We start from the raw sequence: 25,692 nt of genomic DNA, 5'->3' as shown, positions 1-25,692 counted from the left end.
AAATCCACACTGAAAAAATCTTAGTACTAATTTCCCCTAGCTTTTGCTTTTTGACTCAACTTTTGTAAATAACAGCTATACGAACTGAAAATAAGTTGTCTGTGACACACACAAAAAAACTTTTAGTTGAGTCAACTTGACATTATTTGTTTTCTGGAGAGATGCAACTATTCTGTAACAAATCTTTTGTAGTTGAACCAATTCAAAATTTTTTGTCTATTGGAATCAGAAAGTCTTATTAAGAATAAACAGGTTCGGATGTAGCTTTTTTATTGAAAATGTTTGGTCACCATTTTGGTGATGAGCGTTTCCTTGAGTTGGTCAGTTTGACTCTTGGCATTTTAAGTGAGTTTGTGGTCTTTTTAGCAGTGTGTAGCAAAACACATAATTTGTTGCAAAGAAAGCCATAAAAAATGATCAGGTGATCTAGATAACAGCATCATAAAGGGAATAGTTCACTACTCTTATTCCTGATCAAAATATATTATTCATGAATAATATATTAGATTTACCAACAAAACCTTTATGCAACAGATCAGACATTCTGAATTTTGATTTTTAAATACATTGTGTGTGTGTCTCTAAAAAAAATTTCCCACAGAGACATCAAGAATCAGCAAATGAATTTCAATAATGGTGACATGTTTCATGGGACAATGCATGCTGGGAGCCATGCTTTTAATACTATGGTGGCTCCCAGCATGCATTCCAGCATGACGCATGTCACGATTGTTGAGAATCATATGCTGAATTTTGATGTCTGTGTGTGTGTCAAAAGACTTTTTTCCCCATATTGTATTTTAATTCAGAATTCAGAATGTCTAATCTGCTGCAAGAAAGTTTTGCTGGTAAAATTATAATAAAGAAAATAATCACTTTTGATCAGAAATAAAATTAGGGATATTCTAGTTTATGAGGCTGAAAACTTGATCATCTTGGTTTCTTTCTTTCTTAGCAACAAATTATGTGTTTTTCTAAACACTGTTACAAACTCACAAAAAGCCACGAGTCAAACTGACCAACCAGAGGAAACGCTCATCACCAAAATGGTTTATTTTCAATAAAAAAATCAACATCTAAACCTGATAATTCTTAAGAACTTCTGTTTCCAATAGACAAAAAATGTTGAATTGGCTCACCTACAAATGATTTGTCACAGAATAGCTACACCTTACTTGCAAAAACTAAACTTTTTTCTGTTTTGCTTTTGTCACAGACAACTTATTTTCAGTTCCTATAACTGTTATTTATAAAAGTTGAGTCAACAAGAAAAAGCTAGGGGAAATTAGTACCAAGAATTTTTTTTGTTGTATAAGCTTAATTTTTTTTTTACAGTGTACTTGGAAGTGACAGCGAGCAATGATCTATCATAAAACCCCAATAACTGAAATGAGCATACACATTGTATGCTTTATGACTGGCTAAGGCAAGCTTTTTAGTAATACCCTGTGGTCCTTTTCATCAGGCATTAGGACTGGATTTAACCGATCGACAAGATTTGCTGCTTGCAGTCGGGGAGGAGTTGAAAACTTTCTGCGTCCCATAGTGATGCTCATGCCGTGTTTAAGTACTTTACCACAGATGATGAAGTGGATTACATGCAATATTTGTCAAATACATTTTCATTCAATACTTCTTAATACAGCTCCTGAATGTAAGTTTCACATAAGCCTATACTACTTTAATACCATGAAGTGGGGCCAACAATTTATTTTGATAAACATTAATTAACATAACATTAAATTTAGATGAAAAGATTGTTTACTGTTTTTTGTGAGCTTCAGTGGAACTAAAGGTGTCAGAATAAACACGCAACACACATGAACTTTGTCATCAGTGAATTTGGCCAACCGTCTCCAATATATTATTTTCTATAAGGAACACCAAAAAGAATTTGTGAGGAGACTATTTATAAACCAAGCAATAGACAGAGTCTGTCTCAAGGCTGGTTATTCACAATGATGTGAGCTTTTTTATAGAATTGTATGGCTTAATAATTATCTGGGATTATTACGGGGATTATCTGAAAACACTCCTTTCTAATTTTCATAAAACACCTGCTATCTTAATGGGTTTAGAATGACAAGCCTGTCTGTACACTCTAATCGCTCAACGTGACACATTGCCATGCATATAATACACATAACCTCAATCTTCACTGTGGCACAAGGCCAAAACGTAGACGTTTTGTTATTCAAATCCCAAAGTCTGAACTGCCGCTCATTCACACGGAGGATCCAGCTTGTGACTATGATTATTGTGTTGTGTTACGGTGGTCTGGGCCTCCGATGTGAAGAATGGAAATGTAGCTGTGAGATATTTTGGGGCTCAGCCTTAATCCAGATTCTGTCCCTGTGTGCCACAGCGTCTGCTGAATAAGGAATAAGACGAGAATCCAGGCCAAGCGTGGCAGCATCCACTGATCAGGAATCACTGGGAATTAGGGATGGGCGTGAGGGAACTCATGGAACTCAAAAGCAACAGTGAAGATTGATCGTGATAAGACAATAATTGCATGACTTGACCTTTTGTTGAAACATATCACACTGATCCCAATTTAGTAAAACATGCCAAATGTGGTCTCGTTTTCAATGTTGTGGTTGGTTACAGTGTCGATTTCAATGACCTTGCTTTGTGAGATGGCAATTTGTTTTAAAAAAATATCTAAAATATCTGTCCATTTGTGCAGTGACACAATTAGTACGTTTACATAGGTCTAACTAATGTGTATATTTATTTATTTCTTATGAACTGGTCAAAAATATTATATACTCAATATTAAAGAAAAACTCTTCTGACATATTTGTATATATGTATATATGGATCAAGACACAGTTATGCTCACGGTAGCTCTGGTGACATTATCTCAGTGCTTTCTGCATTTCAAAGTTTGGGATACATGTAATGCATGTAAATGAATATGTGAATCGGATTCAAATGTTTAAGATACATATAACTTTCAGAATCTGAAACTGCATGTAAACATATCTATTGTTCTGTCAACTTCTGTCAAATTGTTATTGTTCTGTCTTTTTTTTTTTCAATTTGAAAAACCTAATTATGACCACAACAATGTCCAACTGCTTATGTATTCCACAGGTGCCTCCGTTTTAAAGGGACATTTCAAAGATAACAAAACACCACAGCAGGCTTTTTTCCAACCTTCAAAGACACATGTATTCAAAGAACAGTTTGAAAACAAACAGTCAAAGCAATTGAAAATTTGTTGTGTGGAGTGTTCTCACAGAAGCCCAAATAAATGGTGATGCGTTAAAGGAGAGGCTGTGGAGTGTCTCTCAAACTTCAGTGGATTATTGATCTACGTACTGAGGGATTCTGCAGTCCTCCTGTTACGGCCTCACTAAAGTGTCCTGAGCACCACACTCTGTGTTAATGCCACAAACCTCTGAACAAAAACAGCTCAGTGGGAGAGGATGAAAAAAGGAGGAACTGAGGCAAAGGAGCGGAGAGGGAGGAGGAAAGAAACTGTCACATTTGTACAAAAAGGAAAAAAGTGGACTGGAGATTGCATTCCAGACTAACGGTAAAGCAGGAGTCTTTAGTCTTTGTTGGGTTATTTTCACAGTGTAGGGTAGTTTTGTGTGTAACCCCCTGCTAAGTTAAGTTTCACTGACAATATATATTATACACCCTCTTCACAAACTACCCAGCCTGCTGGGTTATAGTAACCAACTGCTGCTTTGCCAAACTGAATTAAACTGGATCGGACGGTAACAATAGCTCCTGTCCCGAGAGAAAACTTCCTAAATAGGTGATCTTCCTAAATAACTAAAAGGTTTGTCTACACTTGTGGATCATATAATGTAGTTTCAACTTTTTAAAAATTATATTTGACCATTGTTTGCTCCGCTATAGTCATTTCATGTCTGTTGACTCTTATTTTTACCTCATACATGGTTTAATATTTCCAGATATTAACTAAATCCTGTAAAATTATGTAAAATACACTACACAACCACTGATTACATACTGAATACAGTTCTCAGCCTATTTCATAAAGTTTTTATTCATTAATACAATATTACACATTTAAACTTATTTGACAAACATTTTGAAAATAAACATTTAAAAGTAACATTTTACTTAAAGTGTAACCCAGTTGACCTCGTCACTAACCCAATGGCTGGGTAACACAAAAACTAACCAACCCTGGAAAAAAATAACACAAAAAAAGTTTTTGGCTTAACACACTTTACCAGAAATCACAGAATCACACACTCCAATCCGCTCCTTCCACAGATCATCTGCTTTTAACTGAAAATTAAATTGTAATCACTGTTGCTCCAATCTCAAGTTGTTGTTTTTTATCCAGCGGAACACAAAATGAATTATCAAAATACACCATGAGCATTTGCTATCAGGACCTACTGGTTTATTAAAATGTTTATTATATAGCCTAAACGTAATAATGACGTTAATGCTGTTATGTACACACACATTTACATTTAAATATTGGTGTCCTTGGATGCTACCACCACAGATACTTAGCTTTTAAGTTGTTAAGACATATTTCGTTTTTGGGGGTTTTTTTTGGCCATGGCTCAGCCAGGACTGTCATTTGTGCACCCCTAAAAAACGCAGGTGCACAATGCCGTGTTTCTGATGTAACGTTTAGAGTGGCGAACTGACGCAGTCTGTTCTCTTGCTACTCTTCTCACGTCCACATAAACAGAGGATCAAGCCTCTGTATGAAAAGCATCTCGCTCATCTCACAGCTGGTCTGTTTACCTGCTCTACACACAAACAGATTAATACTCTCTCCCCCTCTCTGTCTATCTTATCTCATAAATGCATGCACACACACACTCACAGATTAATGCTCTCTGTTTCAATATGTCAGCTGCATACATGCGCGCACACTGATTTGACATTCTGTTTAATGTCTCTGGAGTTTAAAAAAAACGAAATGGCTGATTCTTGAGGTGCTTAGACACAACTGTTGGCACTGAGCTCTTATGACTGCTGTGGAATCACCTTGTAGGAAAAAAAAATAAAAGCCTCATCCAATCTTATCAGTAATGACAAGTCTGACTTGAGACTCGGGTTGTAAGATATGACCTCATGACCAGACCCATATAGAATCTCCGTAAAATTTGGCTAATTTGTTCATGCATTCAGCTATGATCGCAGCGTATAGTACCTTCAGCTCAGTTTAACACATTTTAACATATTATTGCTAAATCGATTCTGGAGATTTTCTTTCAAAATCAGCTCAGATAATGCGAAACAATCTGCAGGTTCTTTGCGAGCCTGTTTATGACTGACGGATTACACAGGATGTCTGTGATTGATCAGCTGTTGGTGTAACTTAGACAAGCAATAGATTGCATATAGGGGCAGAAGCAGACTAATGGTTAATGACCTACAAACTTCAAGGTTGAAGAGTTGTAGATCACAATCAAGACGCTGCTCAGGATGAAGTGTCAAATCAAGAGTCAAATATCAAGAGTCTAAACAATCCTAGTATGTGTCCTAAGCCATGTGTGCTGGCTTCAGTCTGCTGCATCAGGACTGATGTCACTTGAGGATTAGTCTTGATTCCCACCATTTGTAGTTCTGTCAAAAATCTAATTGAGGCTGAACGTGAACGAGAATCAGACAATTTGACACTGTTGACTAAAATGGCAGCGACATGTTTTAAGCAACACCTGCTGATGCCACATCATAATGCCGGTCTCTATTACTCACAGTGACCACATGATATTGACAATATGATACACACAAAACCGCAAAACATTTATTTTCTCACCAAAACTATTCACATCAGGTCATTCACATTTAATGAAAATTACAACTCACCACTAAATGAAGTAAAAATCTTACATTTCATCGGTTGATGAGATTCAGAATGTGAACCAACAAAAAGACCTACATCCTATCTGCATCACTGCAGTGCACATTTATGCATTTGGTGTAAAGAGGTCCACAGGGATGCATGGCTTCATTCTAAAATCTAGTTTTTCCCAAAAACAATTGGGCCAAAAATCCACACAGAACAGTGTGACAGAAAGTAGGCTGCAATGACCAAAAATATTTAATAACAATGAACAAATATTAATATGCTCTGCATATTTAATATATACAAGTGTAATAATTGAGAGAATTATAAAAAATAATAATAGATAGGCCTATATTAAATGCCGATATTTTATATTGATTGATATTTGATATTTCATACCGATTTCAGACTCAGATCTTCAACCAGATGGAACTGGATAATATTCTGATTGATCCAAACCAATCTGACTTCTGACCTATAATGCTGCCTGAATCATAATCATACACTGTACATTCATTGGCCAGAGGAGAACTGGCCCCCTGACTGAGCCTGGGTTCTCCCAAGGTTTTTTTCTCCATTCTGCCACCTGATAAATTAATAACTTTTTTAAAAACAAAAATGAAACATCACTGAACTAACTGGCTGGACTGTGACGCTATTTTCTTCTGGAAACAAACTTTTTTGAATTATTTTCCTATTATCTCTGTAAAGCTGCTTTGAAACAATCTGTATTGTAATTGTAAAAACCGCTATATAAATAAATGTGACTTGACTTGACCAAATATAGAAATACATTTTCTGCATCTGGATATTTTATGTCTTTTTGCTGTGAAATATTTAATGATTTGAAGTAAACGTAAGAATAACTTTTATATTGTGTGTAATATTTTAAGATGAACACTTACTGGAATGAAGCGACTAGTTTGCTTGCTTATCCATTCAATATCTTCCAAATTGCAAATTTTTGAGTTTGGGACTCTGAATAAAATTTAGGTGTTATTTTTTACCCCGCATAATTATGAGCTCCATATACTCCTATATCATGCTATAAGCCATTACAACCTGATATATAATATATGCTATAAAAAAACTTCTATATTTTAAAACTTTTATATTTTGTCGTAAGCTTCAATAAAGGTTTCATTTTAAAAATATATTGATTTTTCAAACTGTTATTTCATATGTCAGACTTTACACGGTTAAGGACACAGGCATAGTTAAGTGTACAATAGAGCTCTGCCTCTTTCAATTACATATTCCTTTTAAACGTGAAGTGAGAGAGACCTCAAAGAGAGAGAGAAAAAGAGTGGTAGGAACTGAAAATGAAAAGTGAGACAGAGATAGGAGAAGATCTGGAGAAAAATGTCATAGGCTTGAGTGCTTGAGATTCCACTGAAAAGTCATTCAAATGGCACAGTATGCACTCATACATAATACAGTATTGTTATGATGTTACTGTGATGTTACGTGTCTCTTTAGTTCCTCTGGGTCATCAGAAACTGATGTATCTCCTTGAAAAAGTGTCAAGAAAGATATTTAACTGCATAGGTTGGGTGGAGACACATGTTTGGGGCACTGGAGTAATATTACATCTCTTTTTTTTGTATTTGATATACTGTAATAAAGAGAGTTAGGTTGTTTATGAGACAGCGGTGTCCGGTGAGACAGCTGTGTCCTGGATATAAAAAACACTAAGTGACTTTTTTCTGACCTATCTTTGGAGTTGTCATTTAATTTTCAGGTTTTTCTTCAACTACAAAACTATGGCACATATTATGATAATGGGCTACAGTGTTTTCCAGGACTCCATGGAAAACATTTCTGTGCAGGTGCCAAAATACTCTAGTAGAGCGTAACAGCCGGGTTCCAGAAGAAAACCAAAAAGACTTTCATTTTCTCCATATAGAAATTGCTTTTTATCCATAATTTATAAAAGCGTTTTCAAAGCAGACCTACCATGAAGCCACAAGTCAAAGTGATTTCAGTGCCTACAATGCCAATGAATCCTGATGAGAGAAAGGTCACTGTGAAATTGTGACCTCCACTCCTATGAAGTGTTAAATGGCAGACGATCATCCCTATATTCTCAATCTAAGATTATCTCAACAACTTAAATTTGTATATACCTGAATATTTGACAATACAGCCCATTGTTTTTTTAATTGTTTTATAGTAGGGATGCGCCGATATGAACATTTTGTCCAATACCAATAACTCCGATAACTGATATATTGAGATATACATTTTTTTTTAGAATTTAAGAGCCTGATTATGCAAACAAAAGCCATGACCATTAAAAGCCATGTCCCATATAATATGTCTCATAACTTAGTTGGAACAAAACCTCAATAGTGATTCACACTCATTTACATTTATTGTTAGTTTATTAACATAGGGATAAAGACCACATTTTTTTAGCAATCTGGCCTTCTTCATTGTAACATTGACTCTCATGTGATTGATAAAAACATGATTTTTGAGTGCAAAACATCATTGAGGTTTGGATATTAGTTTAATCCCTCACAAAAGTCTTTCTTCCAGTTTTCCAGTAATGTTTAGCTGGTGAGTCTGATTCATAACTCTTCAATGAAAGATTGTTTTCAATCCCTGTGGAGATGAATGAGAAAAATACTTCCAGAACCAAGGCTGCTGAGAAAGTGGGCGGTCACTGTTGCGCTGTATTGCCTCATATATTGAAATTGCATTCAGAAGTTCCTTGCTTTGATAGGCAGGAGAAAAGTAATTTTTACTATTGTAAATATAATAATGTGTTTTGTTGTTGTTACTGTAAAAGGTTAAATGTGAGAAACACTGTTGAAAGTGGATCGGACCGAGCTCCACAACACACTTGTGTGCCAATCAGCAGTTGGGGGTGTGTACACATGATGGGGAAGGATAGATAGAGAGAGAGAGAGAGAGAGAGAGAGAGAGAGAGAGAGAGAGAGAGAGAGAGAGAGAGAGAGAGAGAGAGAGAGAGAGAGAGAGAGAGAGAGAGAGAGAGAGAGAGAGAGAGAGAGATCTGAAGAAAAGACTGTAGAAAGAGAGAAGGCTGAGAAACATTACAAAAGAGAAAAGGTCAGAGGAATATCACTGGAAAAAGTAGAGTTATGATCAGGAAAGAGCTTTAGGACCAGTGATAATATTAGAAAAACTTTCCAGTGCTGGGGAGACCCGAGGAGGAGTAGCATTGGTTTCCCTATCTTTCACTGAACCAAGATATGTTGTTGATGTAATGTTAGCTACAGAAACAGGACACATTTGAGTGTCATTGTTTGTCTGGAGCTGCTGGCGACTAACAACAAACCCTTGCTGTTGTGTACTGTGTGTTCATTTTTTGTTCTTCCTCGTCGTTTGTTCGTCATCTTCGCTTTATTTTTAGTGAATAATGATTTTGCTTCAGCTATGATAAAGATTCATCCACTCTTGCATTGGATGTTCGTGCATTTTGGGGGCGGGGCAATGAAGGGAGGGCGTGTTTGTTTGGGTTGATTTCAAATATTAACAGTGTTTCTCAGAAATTCTTTACTTCACCCAATAATTAAAATAATACAAATAATAATCCAACATGTGTAGTTAAGGATTTGCAGATGTGTATAATCAGTGATATTTAATTTTATGTTAATAGATCATTCATTAAACAATAAATTACACCCCAACAACTTTAAATACATTACAAAAAAATAGTATTCTTAATTTTAATATTTTGTAGTTGTGATCAGTTATGAATTGAAAATTTTTAGGTGCTATGAAGTTAGACCAGGGGGTCCCTTGATGCAAAAATTGCATTCTGTAATAAAACCTGCCCACCACTTACAATTTTTTTTCCCAGTCTGTTTCATCACCTCTTCCCCACACACTCTCCCAATGTCTTTTACTTGCCTTTCTCCACTTTCTTTGTCTGATTCCAGCAGAAATGAATGCAAGAGTCTGAATTGCCTGTCCACTTGTCTTTCGGTAGAATGACAAGGAAGGAATCTCAGCTCTTTTCAATCAGTCTCTTTCTCTCGTCTCTGTGAAAAGGTTCTCTGAAGACAGGCAGAAAGAATCTCCCCATCAAGACAACCTCTCTCCTTTTTCCAGTTGCAGGCTATTCTTAGCACATCACATGAACATGTTTATTGCCTGACAGCTGCAAATTTTGCCTGAAAGCTGATATATTGAATTGAATTCCATTTTACCTGGCAATTACACAAGTATAGCAGGACTCAGTAGCTCACCTGAAATATAAATAACTAATCTGAATCCATATCAGAATAAGAGACCACAATATGAGGTCCAAATAAATAAATAATAAAGCCTTGGAAACATGACAGCACCCATGTCCATGTATGGTTTCATAAGTTCGGACTTTAACAAGCAAAGTTCAACTCATGTCCAACTCATGCCCACTGAATCACAACTCATTACATCCCTCATGTCCAACTTGAAATAAACATAGAATTCTTACTATGTCTAAATGTATAACTTGAGCTCCCTGAAAGACACTAAAAGGACTCACTGTAAATCTGATCAAAAATCGTTAAATATGTCATTCCTAATAACAGCCCAGACCTTCTTTAAGTTCTAGCCTACACTAAATAATGCTTCATGGAGCAGTAAAAAATTGTTTTATTTGAGACTGTGAAATGTTCAGGAACATTACAATAAGTGGTATAGAGCGCAACAGCATACCACTAATGCTGTTTTATAGAGCTGAGTAAAAACACAATGTAAAAAACAAAACAAAAAAACATACTTTATACGTCGCACTGCGTGCAACAGAGGGCGATTAAGATCAAGCAAGCATGCATTTTTTATGACTTTAGCCTTGTGCGTGCTTTAGGACACACTTATCTTTTAAAGGAAGGTGTGTGAGGACTGTATTGAACTTAGATCTGATCTCCAAAAACTCTAATTAAATCCTATTTTGTGAGGTTATTAACGGCCTTAGTTATTAACTAAGGTAATTAGTTATTAATCTAATATTATTAGAAAGCAAAAAGAGCACAGCTGGATCTGTCTACCTCGCCCTTAGGGGACTGATATTCACGCAAGTTAAGATTTTCACAAAGTGCTGGTTATTCTAAAAGGCCAACCAAAGGAAATGCTAAACTCAGCTGGAGGAACACAATGTGTGTGAAGATAGTCCTGAGTGGCACATCATCTTCAAATCAGCAGAGATGTGATCATCAAAGCCCAGTTAGAGCCCTAATAAACAAACACTAGCATGTATAAAACTGTCATTACAATGTTGCTGCTACAAGGGCAACATTCTCTGTAACATTATTTAGAGAATATAACAAATTCAGAGGAATTTCTTCTGCCCTACCGTCCCGCTTTACTCTTTGTACTACAGACTAAAAGCAAAAATGAGAGAAATGTCTGTTCCTTAACAGTATTTCTCTTTCTGACATTCAAACTTCCTGCTGTTTGCTGCTTTATACCCTCTACTGCTTTAAAATCTAGTCCAATGAGCAGCAGTGGTGAAATCCATCTATATTATAAATATACCAATGGATATACCAAGGTAAATAAATGACTACCATATAAATGAAGCATGTTATTTACATGGTCCCAAAAAACATTTCGCAATCATATCTTGATGATTATCTATGGAGCCCTGAACAGGACATGCAAATAAAAAGGGGGGAAGCTCATTGTGCCATTGAATTAGGATTTACGAATTATTAATTTGTTCCCTTGTTTTTGGGAAAATGTAGAGATGCACCTGTCGACCGGCCATAAATCATGCTGTTTTTGCTTTAAATCTTAAAATTACACAGTCTGATTTAAATAAAAAACAACTTCTCATGCTACATGTGTGTAGGATCCTAAATAAAATACAGTAGTTGCCTCTAATTTCAAATGGCTACAGATTTTTGTTGTTCTTGTGGTTGTTGTGGTTGTTGTTGTTGTTGTTGTTTTTAGACCATTTCTGCCTGTAATAGCTAGTGCAAATAAACAACAAATTAATTTGCTTACACAAACAAATTTGCTTACACAAAGAAAAAAAACGGCAACTGGTATCGGAATCGGCTCATTTTCTTGTAAAAAAAATCGGCAATCAGAATCAACCATGAAAAATCAAGATCGGTGCATCCCTAAATTGTGGCCACGGTTAAACAATATTAAACTAAGGGATCAAATTAATAAAAAGTGGCCATAAATAGCTACGGGAATAAATTCTTAATTCAAATTCTAAATTTCTGTATTGTAAAATATGTTTTTTTCCCCCCGCACATCATGGTATGTGGATGAAAATGTATTAAATTTCTTAAAACAATGGTGCCTCCACACCACACATTCATGCAGAAAAGTTTACTTCAAAGTTTTACTTCGTATATCAGTTTGAAATAAAGCAGTATTTTTAAAAGCACAACCATCTATCCAATCCAATGTTTAAGTCAGTAAAAATTTAAATGTTCTAAGGTTGGGAAGAGTACAAGATGTGTCAGCTGAAGACATAAATGGTTGTTTTTGTGTCCCAAACAGATTTAGAGAGGCACAGAACAAAAGAAAGAGGAGATTAAAAGACAAACATGTTTAAAAGTGGTTTTCAACGCACCAAACAGGAAGATGTCGACTTTGCATGTGGCTCCTGAGAGGAGAGCACTAAAACTTTAAAGTCTAGAGCAAAATCAAACATTGTAAATCCAGACAAGAGTCTTACCATAGATATAAAGAGCACCCTGGAGCTTCCTCACTGGGCTATTTTCACCAGTCCGTTTTGCTTTGTAAAGCTTTTAAGCCTTTAGCAATTATCTGAGAAGAACAGACTAAACCTCAGGTGGAGGCTACAACAGTAAGCCCTTGCTCTAGTTTTACAAAAAAGTGAAGTCATGGAGCCGTCCGCCAGCTGTTACAACCCAAGGAGTTCGTTAAATACAACTGTTGGCACTCTATGAAAAAAAGCACTTTAAGAAAGCAACACATTTCCCCCAACCGACGACAGCATCATGCGGCAGCGAGAGCCCCGGAGCAGGGTCATTGCAGAATGTAAGTGAAAACTCAATACTCATGGCATCTACATACTACAAATGAATCACAGCAGAGAGGAGCGCAGGAGGGCACAGAGCCGCGTTCAAGTCAAATCTCAGACAGCGCCACAGGGAAGCACTGTGACTCGCCACAGCTGAAATACACGATCGAAACGGTACAATTACGGAGCATTGATGTGGTCAATACACAATCATATGAAGAATCAAAAAGAGGGAAATATTTACCAGCATGACTGTCCTCTCCCACGCATTTTACTGAGGATCTTTTGTGAAGGGAGCTTTTATAAGACTTGCAGCTGACTTCAAACTGTCCTACTCCATTCTGACTGTAGACGATGGTGATAGAGGAAATGATACAGAAGAACTATATCAAACAAAACGGTTCATTTGACCATATTTATTACTGGATGATATTAGAGCTGTTAATGTGTCCATATCCGCAGATATTGCAAAAAAAAAATTGTTTCCCCTACTGTACATTATAAGGTTTTGAATCCTAAATTCACTTGTAGCATTTAAAAACAACTGTATTTAGTGTTTTATTTTAATTTATTATGACCAAATAAATAAATAAAATAATAAATAATAAGTCCTTATTATTTATCGGTTATTGGTCAAAAAATTTAAATAATTATTGTCTTATCTATGTCGGTCAGATTTTTTATATTGGTGCACCACCCCTAGTTATAATTGTTCAATCAAAATTACTTCACATTTGCTCAGAAAAAGAAGGACAATTTTTTACCAAGTAACAACTCTTTTTTTTTTTAGGCAATGCATTTACAGCATTTGTACAAAAGCATGACTGGGTTTGCACAGTGTAATTTTAATTTCACATGTAAATGAGGATGTCAGAAGAACGGACATAGATAGGTAAATGTTGAGTCAACGCTGTCACCATGTGATAAAGGATAGTTGATGTCGCACAGTCTGCCTTGGCTTTTACCCAACAGTGAAATTATTCCCGTATTGCCTGTAATTTGAAGTGCAGCAGTGACAGGAAATTACAGGTTGATGACTAGAGGGTGCAATCGAGAAAGGCTAGGGTCAAATTCAGGTCACCTGCATATAATCACTACTACACAACATCTCCCAGGTTAAAAAAACTGAAAAGATGACCTAGACAGCATTAACATGTGATTATGAACACCAGTATATAAATTAGTGGTGGGCCGTTATTGGGGTTAACGTGTTGCGTTAACGTGAGACTCTTATCGGACGATAAAAAAAATATCGCCGTTAATCTATTCACAAAGTTGGGTTGGGAGCTGGGTCTATACTAGAGGCTGACATTTTTTCGGGAATCCCACGGGTCACGGGATTCCCGTGGGATTCCTGCAGGATGGGAGTCATCTTTGCTATCAATCACGGGATTTGGACAGTACAGGATAAATGGTTAACGGGAGCAGACGGGAGCGGGAATCAACCAATAGCAAAGACGACAAAAAAAGAAAAAAGTAAATGCATCATTTTGTAGTTTCCTTTTAATACGCCTACAATGTAACGCAATTAAAAAATAACTACACGACCCAGCCGTCCCAGAAGCCATCAGTGCTTTTTGTCACGGCTTACCGCCGAAATTCAAAGAGCAGTGATGGAGGGAGCTAACAGCCGCGGAGAAGTCGATGTGGCAAAAAATGATTTACAGCGCAAAGTCAGAAGTAATGACATGTCTATTAAGTTCACAGAACTGGTCGGAAAGTCTGAAATATTAATTAAGTTTATGAGAGTAGAATGTGACGGTGATAGCACAATGTACGCTGCTTGTAAGACATGCTTAGTCTTAGTCAAGTACGCAAGTGATTCAGGGACGAGCGGTCTGAAGAGGCACACTTGCAAGGCAAATTCGGGAAAGAATCAGGCAAGCATCGCTTCGTTCATCAAGCGAAAATTGCCGTATATGGGAGCGGTACAGGAGCGGGAGTCAGTTTAAACAGGAGCGGGATGGGATTGGGAGTCAATTTACCAGGAGCGGGATGGGATGGGATTATTTTTTAAACTTTGGTCTGGGAGTGGGACGGGACAAGATTTCTTTCTATGGGAGTGGGACGGGACAGGAGTGAAAATCCACTCCCGTGTCATCCTCTAGTCTATACTACGCAAGCTATGATGACTTTCACCTTGATATTTTAGTGCGGATGTATACCTAGCCGAATTGCACTGTAGGGGGTAGGGATGGGAATTGAAAACCAGTTCCACTCGAGAACCGGTTCAAAGTTTTACGAACCATCGATATTGTATGCCCTCGACGCAACGGTTCCTCTTATCGATGCTCCTGCTCCGAGTCCCAGCCATAATATACAGACCGCGAACTCACAACTTTCCCTTTTGTCCTTTATCGGGCACCATAGCGTGACGTCCTATACGCATCGGTGCGTCATTCATGATGTCAAAGCGATTTGAGCAGAGGAGGTAAACATGGAAATAAAGCTTGGCTTTATTTTATTACTTATCGCCCGCCAAAGCGAATTTTTGTCCCACCAAAGTCTTATTTGACCGGTGAGTAATGTAGATGAACTGCTGCATTTGTGACAGGGCACAGAGAGAGAGAGAGAGAGAGAGAGAGAGAGAGAGAGAGAGAGAGAGAGAGACCCGGTCGCGTGTGCGCAGTCTCACTTCGAAGCCAGGCGACTTCATCTCCACACTAAGCGCTGTCTTGCTCTCTCTCCCTTACACATATTAACCAAAATAAATCCACACGATGTTAAAAGGTCGGAAGACCAAAGTTTCATGTGGAGCATTCGGAGATTTTGTTTTCCCGAATTACCGCTGGGTGTGAATTGTGCTAAAATAAGTTCCCTTATCTTCTCTGAAAAGCGTTCCACACATTCAGCTGACAGTCTCAAGCATAGACATCATATAGATAGACGCCCTATCGACTGCTACTGCCTATTGGCGCGGACGAGCCGTGGGGCCGCCATCTTAAACCGGTCACCCACTCCGCTCAGTGTAATATGTTTGGCAGGTGCAATGAGCTGCCAGCGCATTTAATTAATCATATCTCACTGAATACCTAACTGATTTTCACGCTGGTTTTTTTGCTGCTAAGGTCATACACGTAGCTACGATACAGGACACATTGAATATTTTGTTCACAAAATACAAGCAATAGTACGGTTATGTTAAATGTTAAATCTTACTTGTGAAAAATAATCCCCGAGTGATGGTCCGCCGATTTGAGCAGGAATATGCTGCACAGTGCTCTGGCATCTACTGTTGCTATGCAACGCAAATAGGAGTATGACCGGTTTGAGATGGCGGCCGCATTTCTTGGGCCACAGCGGCCAATAGGGCATCTAGTCTCTATATGATGTCTATGGTCTCAAGTACCACCTAAACGCAAAGCATCCCTTAGCTAATGCTGTAACGTAGACTAACCATGTTCCGTACACAACGATATTCCGTACAGATGACCTTTTCCCGCCGATCGCTAAATAAATACTTTCAGATTATACATAAACTATGTATGTGTGTTATCATCATTTCTCCCTCTTTTATCTCCAACTAATAAAGAGAAACCCCCGCAGTTTGTTCCAGAGAGATTTCAGTAAGTTTGCTAGGTGCGCTCACTGCTCCTGCAAATGGAGGGTGGGCAAGCTACAGCTCAGATATAAGCTTTAGGTGGGGAGACAACTACAGCGGTGAAAATGTACATTTCAATTGGATTAACTCTCCCCACCTAAAGCTTATATCTGGGCTGTAGCTTGCCCACCCTCCATTTGCAGGAGCAGTGAGCGCACCTAGCAAACTTACTAAAACTTACTATATTATATCACAAATTATCATTTTAAAGTCAATTTTTGCAGTTGAAATCAAGGTATGCGCTCTGTACGGAACACCGTTAACGTCTGTGAGCATCCGAACCCAGGCGGAGGAGGTACTTTACCCCACTTTTCTCAAATACTATTGGTCTCAAAGACATCAATCAAAGAATAGATCCTCCAATGGGAATTTCCCCAGAAAATGAGCTTGTCTGGCTCTCAGCAACTGAGTGGGAGCCGTTGACGTTAGATGCCGGGCCAAGCACTGATGTAGCGCAGGGGAAGAGTCGTCGTCAAACTACTATGTTTGAGTGTAACCGAGGCAAGCCCGTCAGCACAGCTCTATCTGTTAGATGTAAAGAGGTATCCAATAGTAAACACAAGTACATCTGATTGAACATGATTTATTTTCATCACCAATTATCATAGTAGAACAGCTTTCTCAAGCAGTTTGTGATGCATTTTGGAGATGAGCCCCTGGTCTAATGCGCCACCTGGCTTTAGAAACCCGTTCTCAAAGACTTACTTTTAGTCATTATTTGGGTAGCACACATATTCTGAATGACTTCGGCAGAATTCAAATGAGCCATTTTAATCTAGATTAATCTAGATTAATTCCAAGATTCCAGTGAGATTAATCTAGATTAAAAAAATGTATCTGTGCCCACCACTAATATAAATACTAATTTTATTAGCTGTAATAAATAAATAAAATAAAAAATAAAAATAGGATCCCCTGCAGTTTTCTGTCAAAATAAAGCTTGAGAGTTTAACTCAACTGTATATGAAGTATATATATAATTTTACTAGTTTAAAGTAAAATAATTGGTTGACATTTTCTTTATTTCAATTTCATCCTCTCTAGGGATAGCACACTCTGGCCATGTTTGTGCAAAGAAAGCACTGAATTAATACAAAGAAAGTATGTCTTGTGGAATTTGTGTTTCTATATTCTTTGGTGCTAGTCTACCATACATTAACACTGAATCAGCTCACATGCAGACAGAATTCACACACTATCGTGTTCACGGTCGGAAGAACTTTATCAGGTCATGCCATGCCAGACTCACTCCTGCCTTTGATATCTGCTGACTACACATGAAGTAGGCCTTCTTATCTTTAAAATTAAGGCTATGTTTAAAGTAAAGCAGCATGCAGAGGCAATTGATGTCCTATCTCTCGGTGTGTGAACACACGGCCAGTCGGTGGACAGAGGGTCATAACAATACAGCAAGGGCAATATAGCAATATAGACAGAATGTGCATTTGATTGTGTGATAATATGTTTGTTCTCTCTCTCTTTCTCTCTCTGAAGATACATAAAGAGAAGCATGAATCTTTACAGCTTGACAATACAACTTCTAACAATATATTTCATTATACGGTGATAATTTGTACAGTCATAGTAATGATGATTATTTACCAATTTACCAGTACTTGAAGTATCAAAATGTGATTTTTACCTCAAAATGTACAGACAACCACCATTATAACACAGATGGTATACAGAAAGCCACATGGTAAATTGTTCATTATAAGTGGCCTGTCCAAGAAAACATAGCCAACTCAGACACATACACAGTGTCATACACACAAAGAAAAAAACACCATTACACTAAAATAGAGTTGACCAATTAAAGGGTTTTTACTTGTGCATTTTTATATTTTTTCTAAATATAATTTTTTTTTTACAGTGTATGCATCTCAATTGCTGTTACTTAGCTGGTGGCAGCCCTAAAATAATGTGATACGAAACAATCACATGTGATGTGATTAATAACACTTCCATAAAAATACTAATTGGATGATGGCACCAAAACGTATGCACTCCCAAACCCACAGTAACAAGGTACTTTAACCTAAAAAGTCACACTGTATTGAACACAAGCTAGCTGAAGCAATCAAACAAACTCCCCTATGTCTCTCTCTCCTAAACAGAAAGGCCAATACATTTTAGCAAATTGGTTTGTTTTGACAGTTAATTTCAACTTACCGGTTTAACAAAAAATATTCACCGATTCGGGGGCCAGAAAGTCCCCGCATGGTATTTTGCATTTTTTTTAACGTAAAATATCAAGTTAAATACGGAGGTTCCTTACTTTCAACTTAGTTATGTAAATTAAAATGTCCCATTAGTTGCATTTATAGTAAACTATCTGATCCACTGCTTCCACCTTAATTGAGTTCCACAGTTTTTGTAGAAGATACTGCTACAATCGCAAATTCAGTATATTCTGATGCACCCTTAAATTACATCAATGTATGTCGTTACCTTTAGCGTAATTATCTATACTATAACAGCACTATTTAACCAGGAAATATAAAAGCAAGAACACTATAATGCCTGTCTGCTGCAAACACTGATTCATACTGTACACATCATCATTGAAAACAAGAAGAGACCACACAAAGCAACAGAAAGCAAGTGGCGTGTGTGCAAGATTAAATTAATGTTCTCCTGTGTGGCTGGAAACACTGAGAGCACACGTGTGGCGACTAAGGGGGATAAACAGAGCTCAACCCCTGAGGAGAATTAGCAGCACTCCAACTGAGTATCACACCAGCTATCAAACCTCATCATCTCAGCCCTCAGTGTTGAGAAAAACACATTCTTCACACACAGCTTTTACACCTCCACTCCAGTAAACCACCAAAAACATTTTTACCAGTCAGAGAACATTCTAGAGTGTTGGGAGTGTTCTTGAAATATTTAGAGCAACAGTCAATTACATTTCTGATGTGTAAAAGCAAATGGCTCTGTCTCACGACCATTTCTTGTTGTCGCAGGCATGCAGCTGACAGCTTCAAGTTGTAATCAGCAAATAATGCTTTCAAAGATACTTTGAAACAGTTTTGTTTGCGTCATTTGTGGCTAAAAAGGCATTCCGAGGAGCTCAACGAAAAATGTGGTTGAAGGATCAAGGGAGCTGCTGATAATAGCTACATAAAAAAGATATTTTAATCCGGAATCATTAGCAGGCTACATGTAAACAACAGAATGAGAAGCGAGCGTCAGTGAATCTCGTGAGGTTCACATGAGGACCACTATTCACGGGGCATGCTTGAGTGGCTGTTTATAAAGTTGCTGCATGTGAAGAGAGTCTCAAATCAGTGGCTTATAAGATTTTGTTTCAGGATGTGGTCAGGTGTTAGACAGCGACAATAGTTTGAGGCAGAGTCAAAAGTCTTAAGCATATTTTTTGGAGAAATTCATAATATATATATCAGAGTTACTGAGGTAGAATCTGTTCTGAAATCCTTGGAGTATTTTGGAAAAAGGCACATTAGACATTCAACACATAATTAATCAGCCCATCACATTACATAAATATTATAAGAACAGCATCAGAGCATCACATCACTGTTTTAAGGTGAAAACAGCTGCACCTTCAGAATGAAAGCTATAGCTTTTCCAGTCGAACACAGAGTCCGAGAGTAGTTGATGGAGCAGTAAAACTCTTCACAGTACACACCACAGCTTAGCATCCAGAACTACACCATCAGTAAGAATCAATATCATTTCTTTACAAACCTATGAAACAGCTCAACAACGAGGATAATCTTTAGAGCTAACAACACTGAGCCCATAATGCTTTAGTCCACAGCAGCGAAACACACTTCTTCCGAGCCTATTGAGCCCTTAAAGAAACACCTTGTGAAAGAAACATCTTGCAGACACTCACCATTTTGAAGTCCTGGTGGCTGCACTCCTGGCCCTGGAAACGGCAGTAGAGCATCATCTCCTTCAGATCGTGTCCTACTCGTTCACTGAACTCCCGCATGCTAAAGGGCTTTGGCCGGTAGTTAGTAAAGTTGGATTTCTCTGTGAGAAAGGCCAGCACATGGGGCTCGGCCAGGTGCGGCTCGGGGATCTGCAGGTGCACATCCAGCAGGGACAATAGTTCCCCGGCGTGGTAGAGGTCATTCTGCGTGAGGCGCGAGAAACGGTAGGCGTTCAAATTACAGACGGTGACGGCGGGGAAGACAAGGCTGCCAGAAACCACAGCATCCATGCTGGTGACGTGGGGGTAGGAGAGGAAATAGGCCAGCCGTTCGGCACTCTCCAGAGCCAGTAGGACTAGGCTGGCCAGCAAGGCCACACTCCAGAGCAGACGGCGCGAAGTGGAGCGGTAAGGGGAGGAAGAGTAGGGGAAGATGAAGCGCAAACCATGCAGGGTGCTTCGGTGGGCAAAGGACTGCCAAGACGAGGGGCCTCCCAGGCTCCCCATGCCTCCGCTCTCGGTCTCACGACTGGCCTCGCTTCCACAGCCCTCCTTCAGGTCCATGGCTGACACGCACACACCTGCAGGTAGATCAGCATAAAGTGATTGTCAGCTTAAGCCCAGGCACCTCCTGGCATCTGATTCTGGCTAGATTTCACTTCATTAGAGTTTCAGACACATCAATAACGTATCATGATATACAGTGTCTTTCTTGAAGCGGCGGGTTTGACAAACATGAAGAGACGCTGTAAGGCTTTATGAAAAAAGATAAAACTGAATGTAGTCACTAGTGAGAGAGAGGATTTATGTAACACGAACCCTACTGACCAAAGACACTGTAAGAGTTTTAGACACAGACGAAAGAAGAAAAACAGAAAGAATGTAAGAAAGGAAAGTGAAAAATAGAGAGGACTATAAGAGAGATGAAAAATTAGAAGGAAGGAAGGAGAAAGAAACATGATAAGGAAAAAAGGGTGGAATTAAAAAAAAAGGATGGGAGGGAAGGAGGAAGAAAGCAAAGAATGAATTAAGAAAAAAGAAAAAGCACGAAAAAAAATGTCAACACTGACACCTATGCTCAAACTGAGACAAATCAAGGTACACACACTCCCTGAAACTGTAGTCAAACTGTCGCCTGTCCAATCAGATAAAGCGACATACACAGGGAAAAAGACAGGGTCCATTGAACACTTAGTTTTCAGAGCTGCTCCTATAAATAAACACACACACACACACACACCACATCACAGAGCATGAAGGAAGAACAGATCTTGCTCCAGTTAAGCTGTGTGAGAGAGGTGGCAATGGAGTGGAAGATGCTGCCCAGGGGTTTCCCTCTGTCTGTCTCTCCACCCACTCCATCACCAAGTTCAGCCCCTCCACATCCCAGGATCCTCCCTCTCTCTACACAATTTCCCTCCTCCATTACCTTTAGGCTACATCAATCTCTCTCTTTAACTTTCTCCACTTGTTCAAGAACTGCAAATACAGTAATGTTTTCCAAAGATATTTCCAAAAGAGTTTGGCAACATTGTATTATTTAGAGACACGCCGATAAAGCTATACTGACCTCAAATTTAAAAATATTACACAAGAGCTTAAAAACTATCCCATTCCCCATAAACAAATTCATGCACATGCACGTGCACACACGGTCACTGAACATCCAATGGCAATTCTAAGCACCTCACGTGCAGCCTAAGGACACAACATCCAGCCGTCCATGAGTGTGTGTGTGTGTGTGTGTGTGTGTGTGTGTGTGTGAGTGTGAGTGAGTGAGTGAGTGAGTGAGAGAGAGAGAGAGAGAGAGGTTAGGCGGGTTAGAGAGGGCCGGAGATGTTGTCGTTGATCCTGACTCTGAGTCGACGAAGTGTGTGAGCGCGATCTTATCCCAGTCGCGCGCTTCCCGCGCTAGTCCAGTCAAACCATCACGCGTCCGGCGCTTCCGCTCTTCTTCTCGCTTTATCCAAGTAAAAGACAGCTGAGCCGGTACAGATGCGGTACAGTCACATGTAAAAACGCAAACTGTGGTATGGAGAGAGGGAGAGAGAGAGAGAGAGAGAGAGAGAGAGAGAGAGAGAGAGAGAGAGAGAGAGAGAGAGAGAGAGAGAGAGAGAGAGAGGGGCTCGTTCGCTCTTGCTCTTCGCGAGACACTGTGCAGTCTTCCCTCTCGCGCTCGCTTTTCTCTCCTCTCCTCCCGCGTGCGTTGACACTCCTCTCCGCTTAGAGCGTGATGAATGGATACAAGAAGCAAATTGTGGTTTAAAGCAGGAACGCAGAAACTGGAAAGAATCAAACACTGAAAAGGGGAGGGGAACACACAGAGTGAGAAAAAGAGAAAAGAGGGAGAGATGACAGATACTGTATTTGGTGCCCGGCGGGCGACTATCAACACATTGAAAATGTGTAATAGCAACTGTGTGAGGCATCTTTAAGTTTAATGCTTGCACATTCAAGGCGCAAACACTTGAGGGAGGGGGATTGAGAAAAGCAATAAGACTGAAAGAGATAGACAAGGAAAGGAGAGATATAGCCTACAAACAGGGAGAGAGAGAGAGAGAGAGAGAGAGAGAGAGACTGAGAGAGAGAGACTGAGAGAGAGAGAGAGAGAGAGAGAGAGAGAGATGCTACAAGTGTGTATTGTAATGCAAGCCGACAGGACAAAAGAGAGAGAGGGAGAGCGCAGGGACTGAGTGATGAAAAATAAGATGACAGCAAGAGCTGAATTTGGAGTAAAGTGCGGATTTGCCAGAAGGGGATAAAAATAAAATGTAAATGTATGAGTGCAGCTGGTGAAAAATTTGATGTATAAAAAAAATATGTCATTCCTCCATGTCTGAGTGCACTGTAGAAGATCATTCGACAATACTTTTCGAATTTATTTCTCCTTCCATTTTTCCTCCTGACAGTCGTGAATCTTCGGAAATGGCATAGTCTATGCCACGTTTTTCACGGCTCATCTGACCGGAGACGCCAGACCGCATCAAGACAGCAGAGCCTGAGGAACTGGACGGCTACTTGAGCTCCCTTCACCTCTCATAAACCAGCCCAGATCAAGCAGACAAGAAAGAAGCTTGTTTTATCTTTCACAACAGACCGTAAACATCTTTCTCTTTTTTTTTTAGTTGCCTTTTCGGGGGGTTAGGTGAGGTGCAGAAAATGTTCCTCTCCATTTCATTGCCCTTGACACCCATTTCATTCTCCCTCTCTTTCCTTCATCAGCCTCTCTGCCGCACACTTTCATTCCCTCATTCCAGTTCCCTGATTTTCTCATCCGTTTTAGCCCTGGGTACGCAGATGTGAGGAACAGAAAAGGGGAACGAGCAAAGAGGTAATTTATGAACCTCTGCAAATACATTTACACAAAACGGGTTATGGGACACACACACACACACACACACACACACACACACACACACACACACAGAGAGAGCTCTGATTCTAAGTGTGGAGAGCTTTTGGCACACAGATCAATAGGTGAGGCTGGAAGTTTATACTGGAGCTCTGACAGCATGTAATGACACAAGCTCAGTTAAAGCCATTTGGAAGAGTAAAGGGCATATAAGACACACAGTCATGACCTGACAGAAATAAACATACTGCCTGAAGCATCATGCCGATTCACCCGATTGGATATTAAATGCAACTTTCAAAAAATAAGTTATTGGTATCTTTGAAAAATTAACATGTGTGTGTTATTGCAGGTAGAAAAAAGAAAGGTTTACATGACAAACCAAAATTTGGGGGTTTGTAAGAATTCTTTTCATGTTCACCAAGGCTGCATTTAGATTAAAAAAAATGCAGTAAAAACAGTAACATTGTGAAATATATACAATAACTGTGTAATGCCAAAGCAGCCTCCAAGTGTCACATGATCCATCAGAAATCATTCTACAGTCATGGCCAAAAGATTTGCCAGTGACACATTTTGTGGTTCTGAAAGTTTGCTGCTTTAGTATTTGTAAATGATTTTTTCACGATTCTACAGTATACTGGAAAACAATAAGCATTTCATAAGTTTTAAATGCTTTTATTGACCAAATTCAAAACATTTAATATATGCGAGAAGAGTGTAAATATTTACAGTTGACCCTTCTTCATAACCTCTGCAATTCGCTCTAGCATGAGCTTCTGGGCCAAATCCTGACCGATGGCGATCCATTCTTGACTTATCAGTGCTTGAGTTGATCACAATTGGTGGGATTTTGCTTGTTCACTTGCCTTTTGAGGATTGACCGAAGGTTATCTATTGGATTAAGATCTGGCGAGCTGACTGGCCACGGATCAAAAATTTCAATGTGATGATCTCCGAGTTACTTCACGATCACCCTTGCTCTTGCAGGATGTTTTGCTACCATTCTTTATTCATGGCAGAGTTTTTTTGGCATTGTAAGAGAGCCCATTAACTTGTATAAAAAGCAGCCCCACACATGGATGGTCTCAGGATGCTTTACTGTTGGCACGACACTGGACTCATAGTAGCATTCATTTAGTCTTCTCCAGGGGCTTCATATGAGAAAATAACCAGTTTTCTGCGGTCGAATTCTTGTAGTTGCTGACAGAACTTTAGTCTGTCCTTGATGTATTTCTTTGCTACCCTTCTTGACTCCAGGTCGTTGTCCAAAAGTCTTGGACACACTGTGCGTTTTGCTTCATATTTTTGTGGAAACTGCAACGGCAGTTATTTGAAATATAAATCTTTTTATAACATTATAAATGTCTTTACTGTCACTTTGTATCAATATTATTCATCCTTGCTGAATAAAATTATTAATTTATTTTTTAAAAATAATAATATATATATATATATATATATATAGACACACACACACAGACACTAAACTTTTGGTTGTTTATATTTAAAATGCTATTGCAAACATCACTCTTTGTCAGTGCAATTAAGTCACACTTAAATGTCTGATAGTTTTTGATGTAACTTTTCAATCCCCTATTGGTAACCTAATAACTCTGATTAATATCGCAAATATTAAATTACTGATGTAGGATTGAACAAAACAAAAAGGACAGGGTTTTTCAGGTATTGCTCTAGCTGCTGATAATCATGATCATTTCTGCAAGTATGAAGACAGAAGCTGTATTTTACACGAGTACCTGTTATTTTCAAGTAGTTTAAAACAGCAAGTAATCAGCAGGCAGGTTCACTCACAGCACTCTTAGCCAGGAGGAGTTCAACTGCACATAACAAGACCTAAAATAAAACGTATTGAGGACACACCTGTCTAGTTAGAATAATTATTTAGACCAGCAGATGAACCACAAGCACTTCTTCTAACTACGCGAAAATAAATGAGAAATGTGTATACTTGGCGCATTCAGAGGCAAGACAGAGACTTGATGTCCATGGTGAAGGTCTTCAAATCAATGCTGAAGAGTTGGGTGATTGATCCTTCAAGTGTCTCCATAGGCCTAAC

The 25,692-nt window shown here is 38.7% G+C and overlaps 1 protein-coding gene across 3 annotated transcripts in view; it reads right to left on the bottom strand.

The window, feature by feature from the left end:
- Positions 1 to 22,519, bottom strand: part of asic2 (acid-sensing (proton-gated) ion channel 2) — a 453,225-nt gene extending 430,706 nt beyond the window's left edge. Inside the window, exons 1-2 of one of the 3 annotated variants that reach the window (XM_077213195.1) lie at positions 22,117 to 22,519; positions 20,222 to 20,841 (exon numbers count right to left, since the gene is read on the bottom strand). In XM_077213195.1, the coding sequence (XP_077069310.1) occupies positions 20,222 to 20,824 (603 nt within the window). In that variant the 5' untranslated portion in view covers positions 20,825 to 20,841; positions 22,117 to 22,519. Of the gene's footprint in view, positions 1 to 20,221; positions 20,933 to 21,946 lie in introns of those variants that run through there. The other 2 variants (XM_077213194.1, XM_077213196.1) reach the window with 2 other exon arrangements.
- Positions 22,520 to 25,692: the final 3,173 nt, after the last annotated feature.

The sequence above is a fragment of the Siphateles boraxobius genome, unplaced genomic scaffold (genome assembly GCF_051911475.1).
Source record: "Siphateles boraxobius isolate OS27281-9 unplaced genomic scaffold, OSU_SipBor_1 66, whole genome shotgun sequence".
NCBI classification, from domain to species: domain Eukaryota; kingdom Metazoa; phylum Chordata; class Actinopteri; order Cypriniformes; family Leuciscidae; genus Siphateles; species Siphateles boraxobius.
The sequence above is the reverse complement of the archived record's forward strand: the minus strand, read 5'-3'. Positions and strand labels throughout refer to the sequence as shown.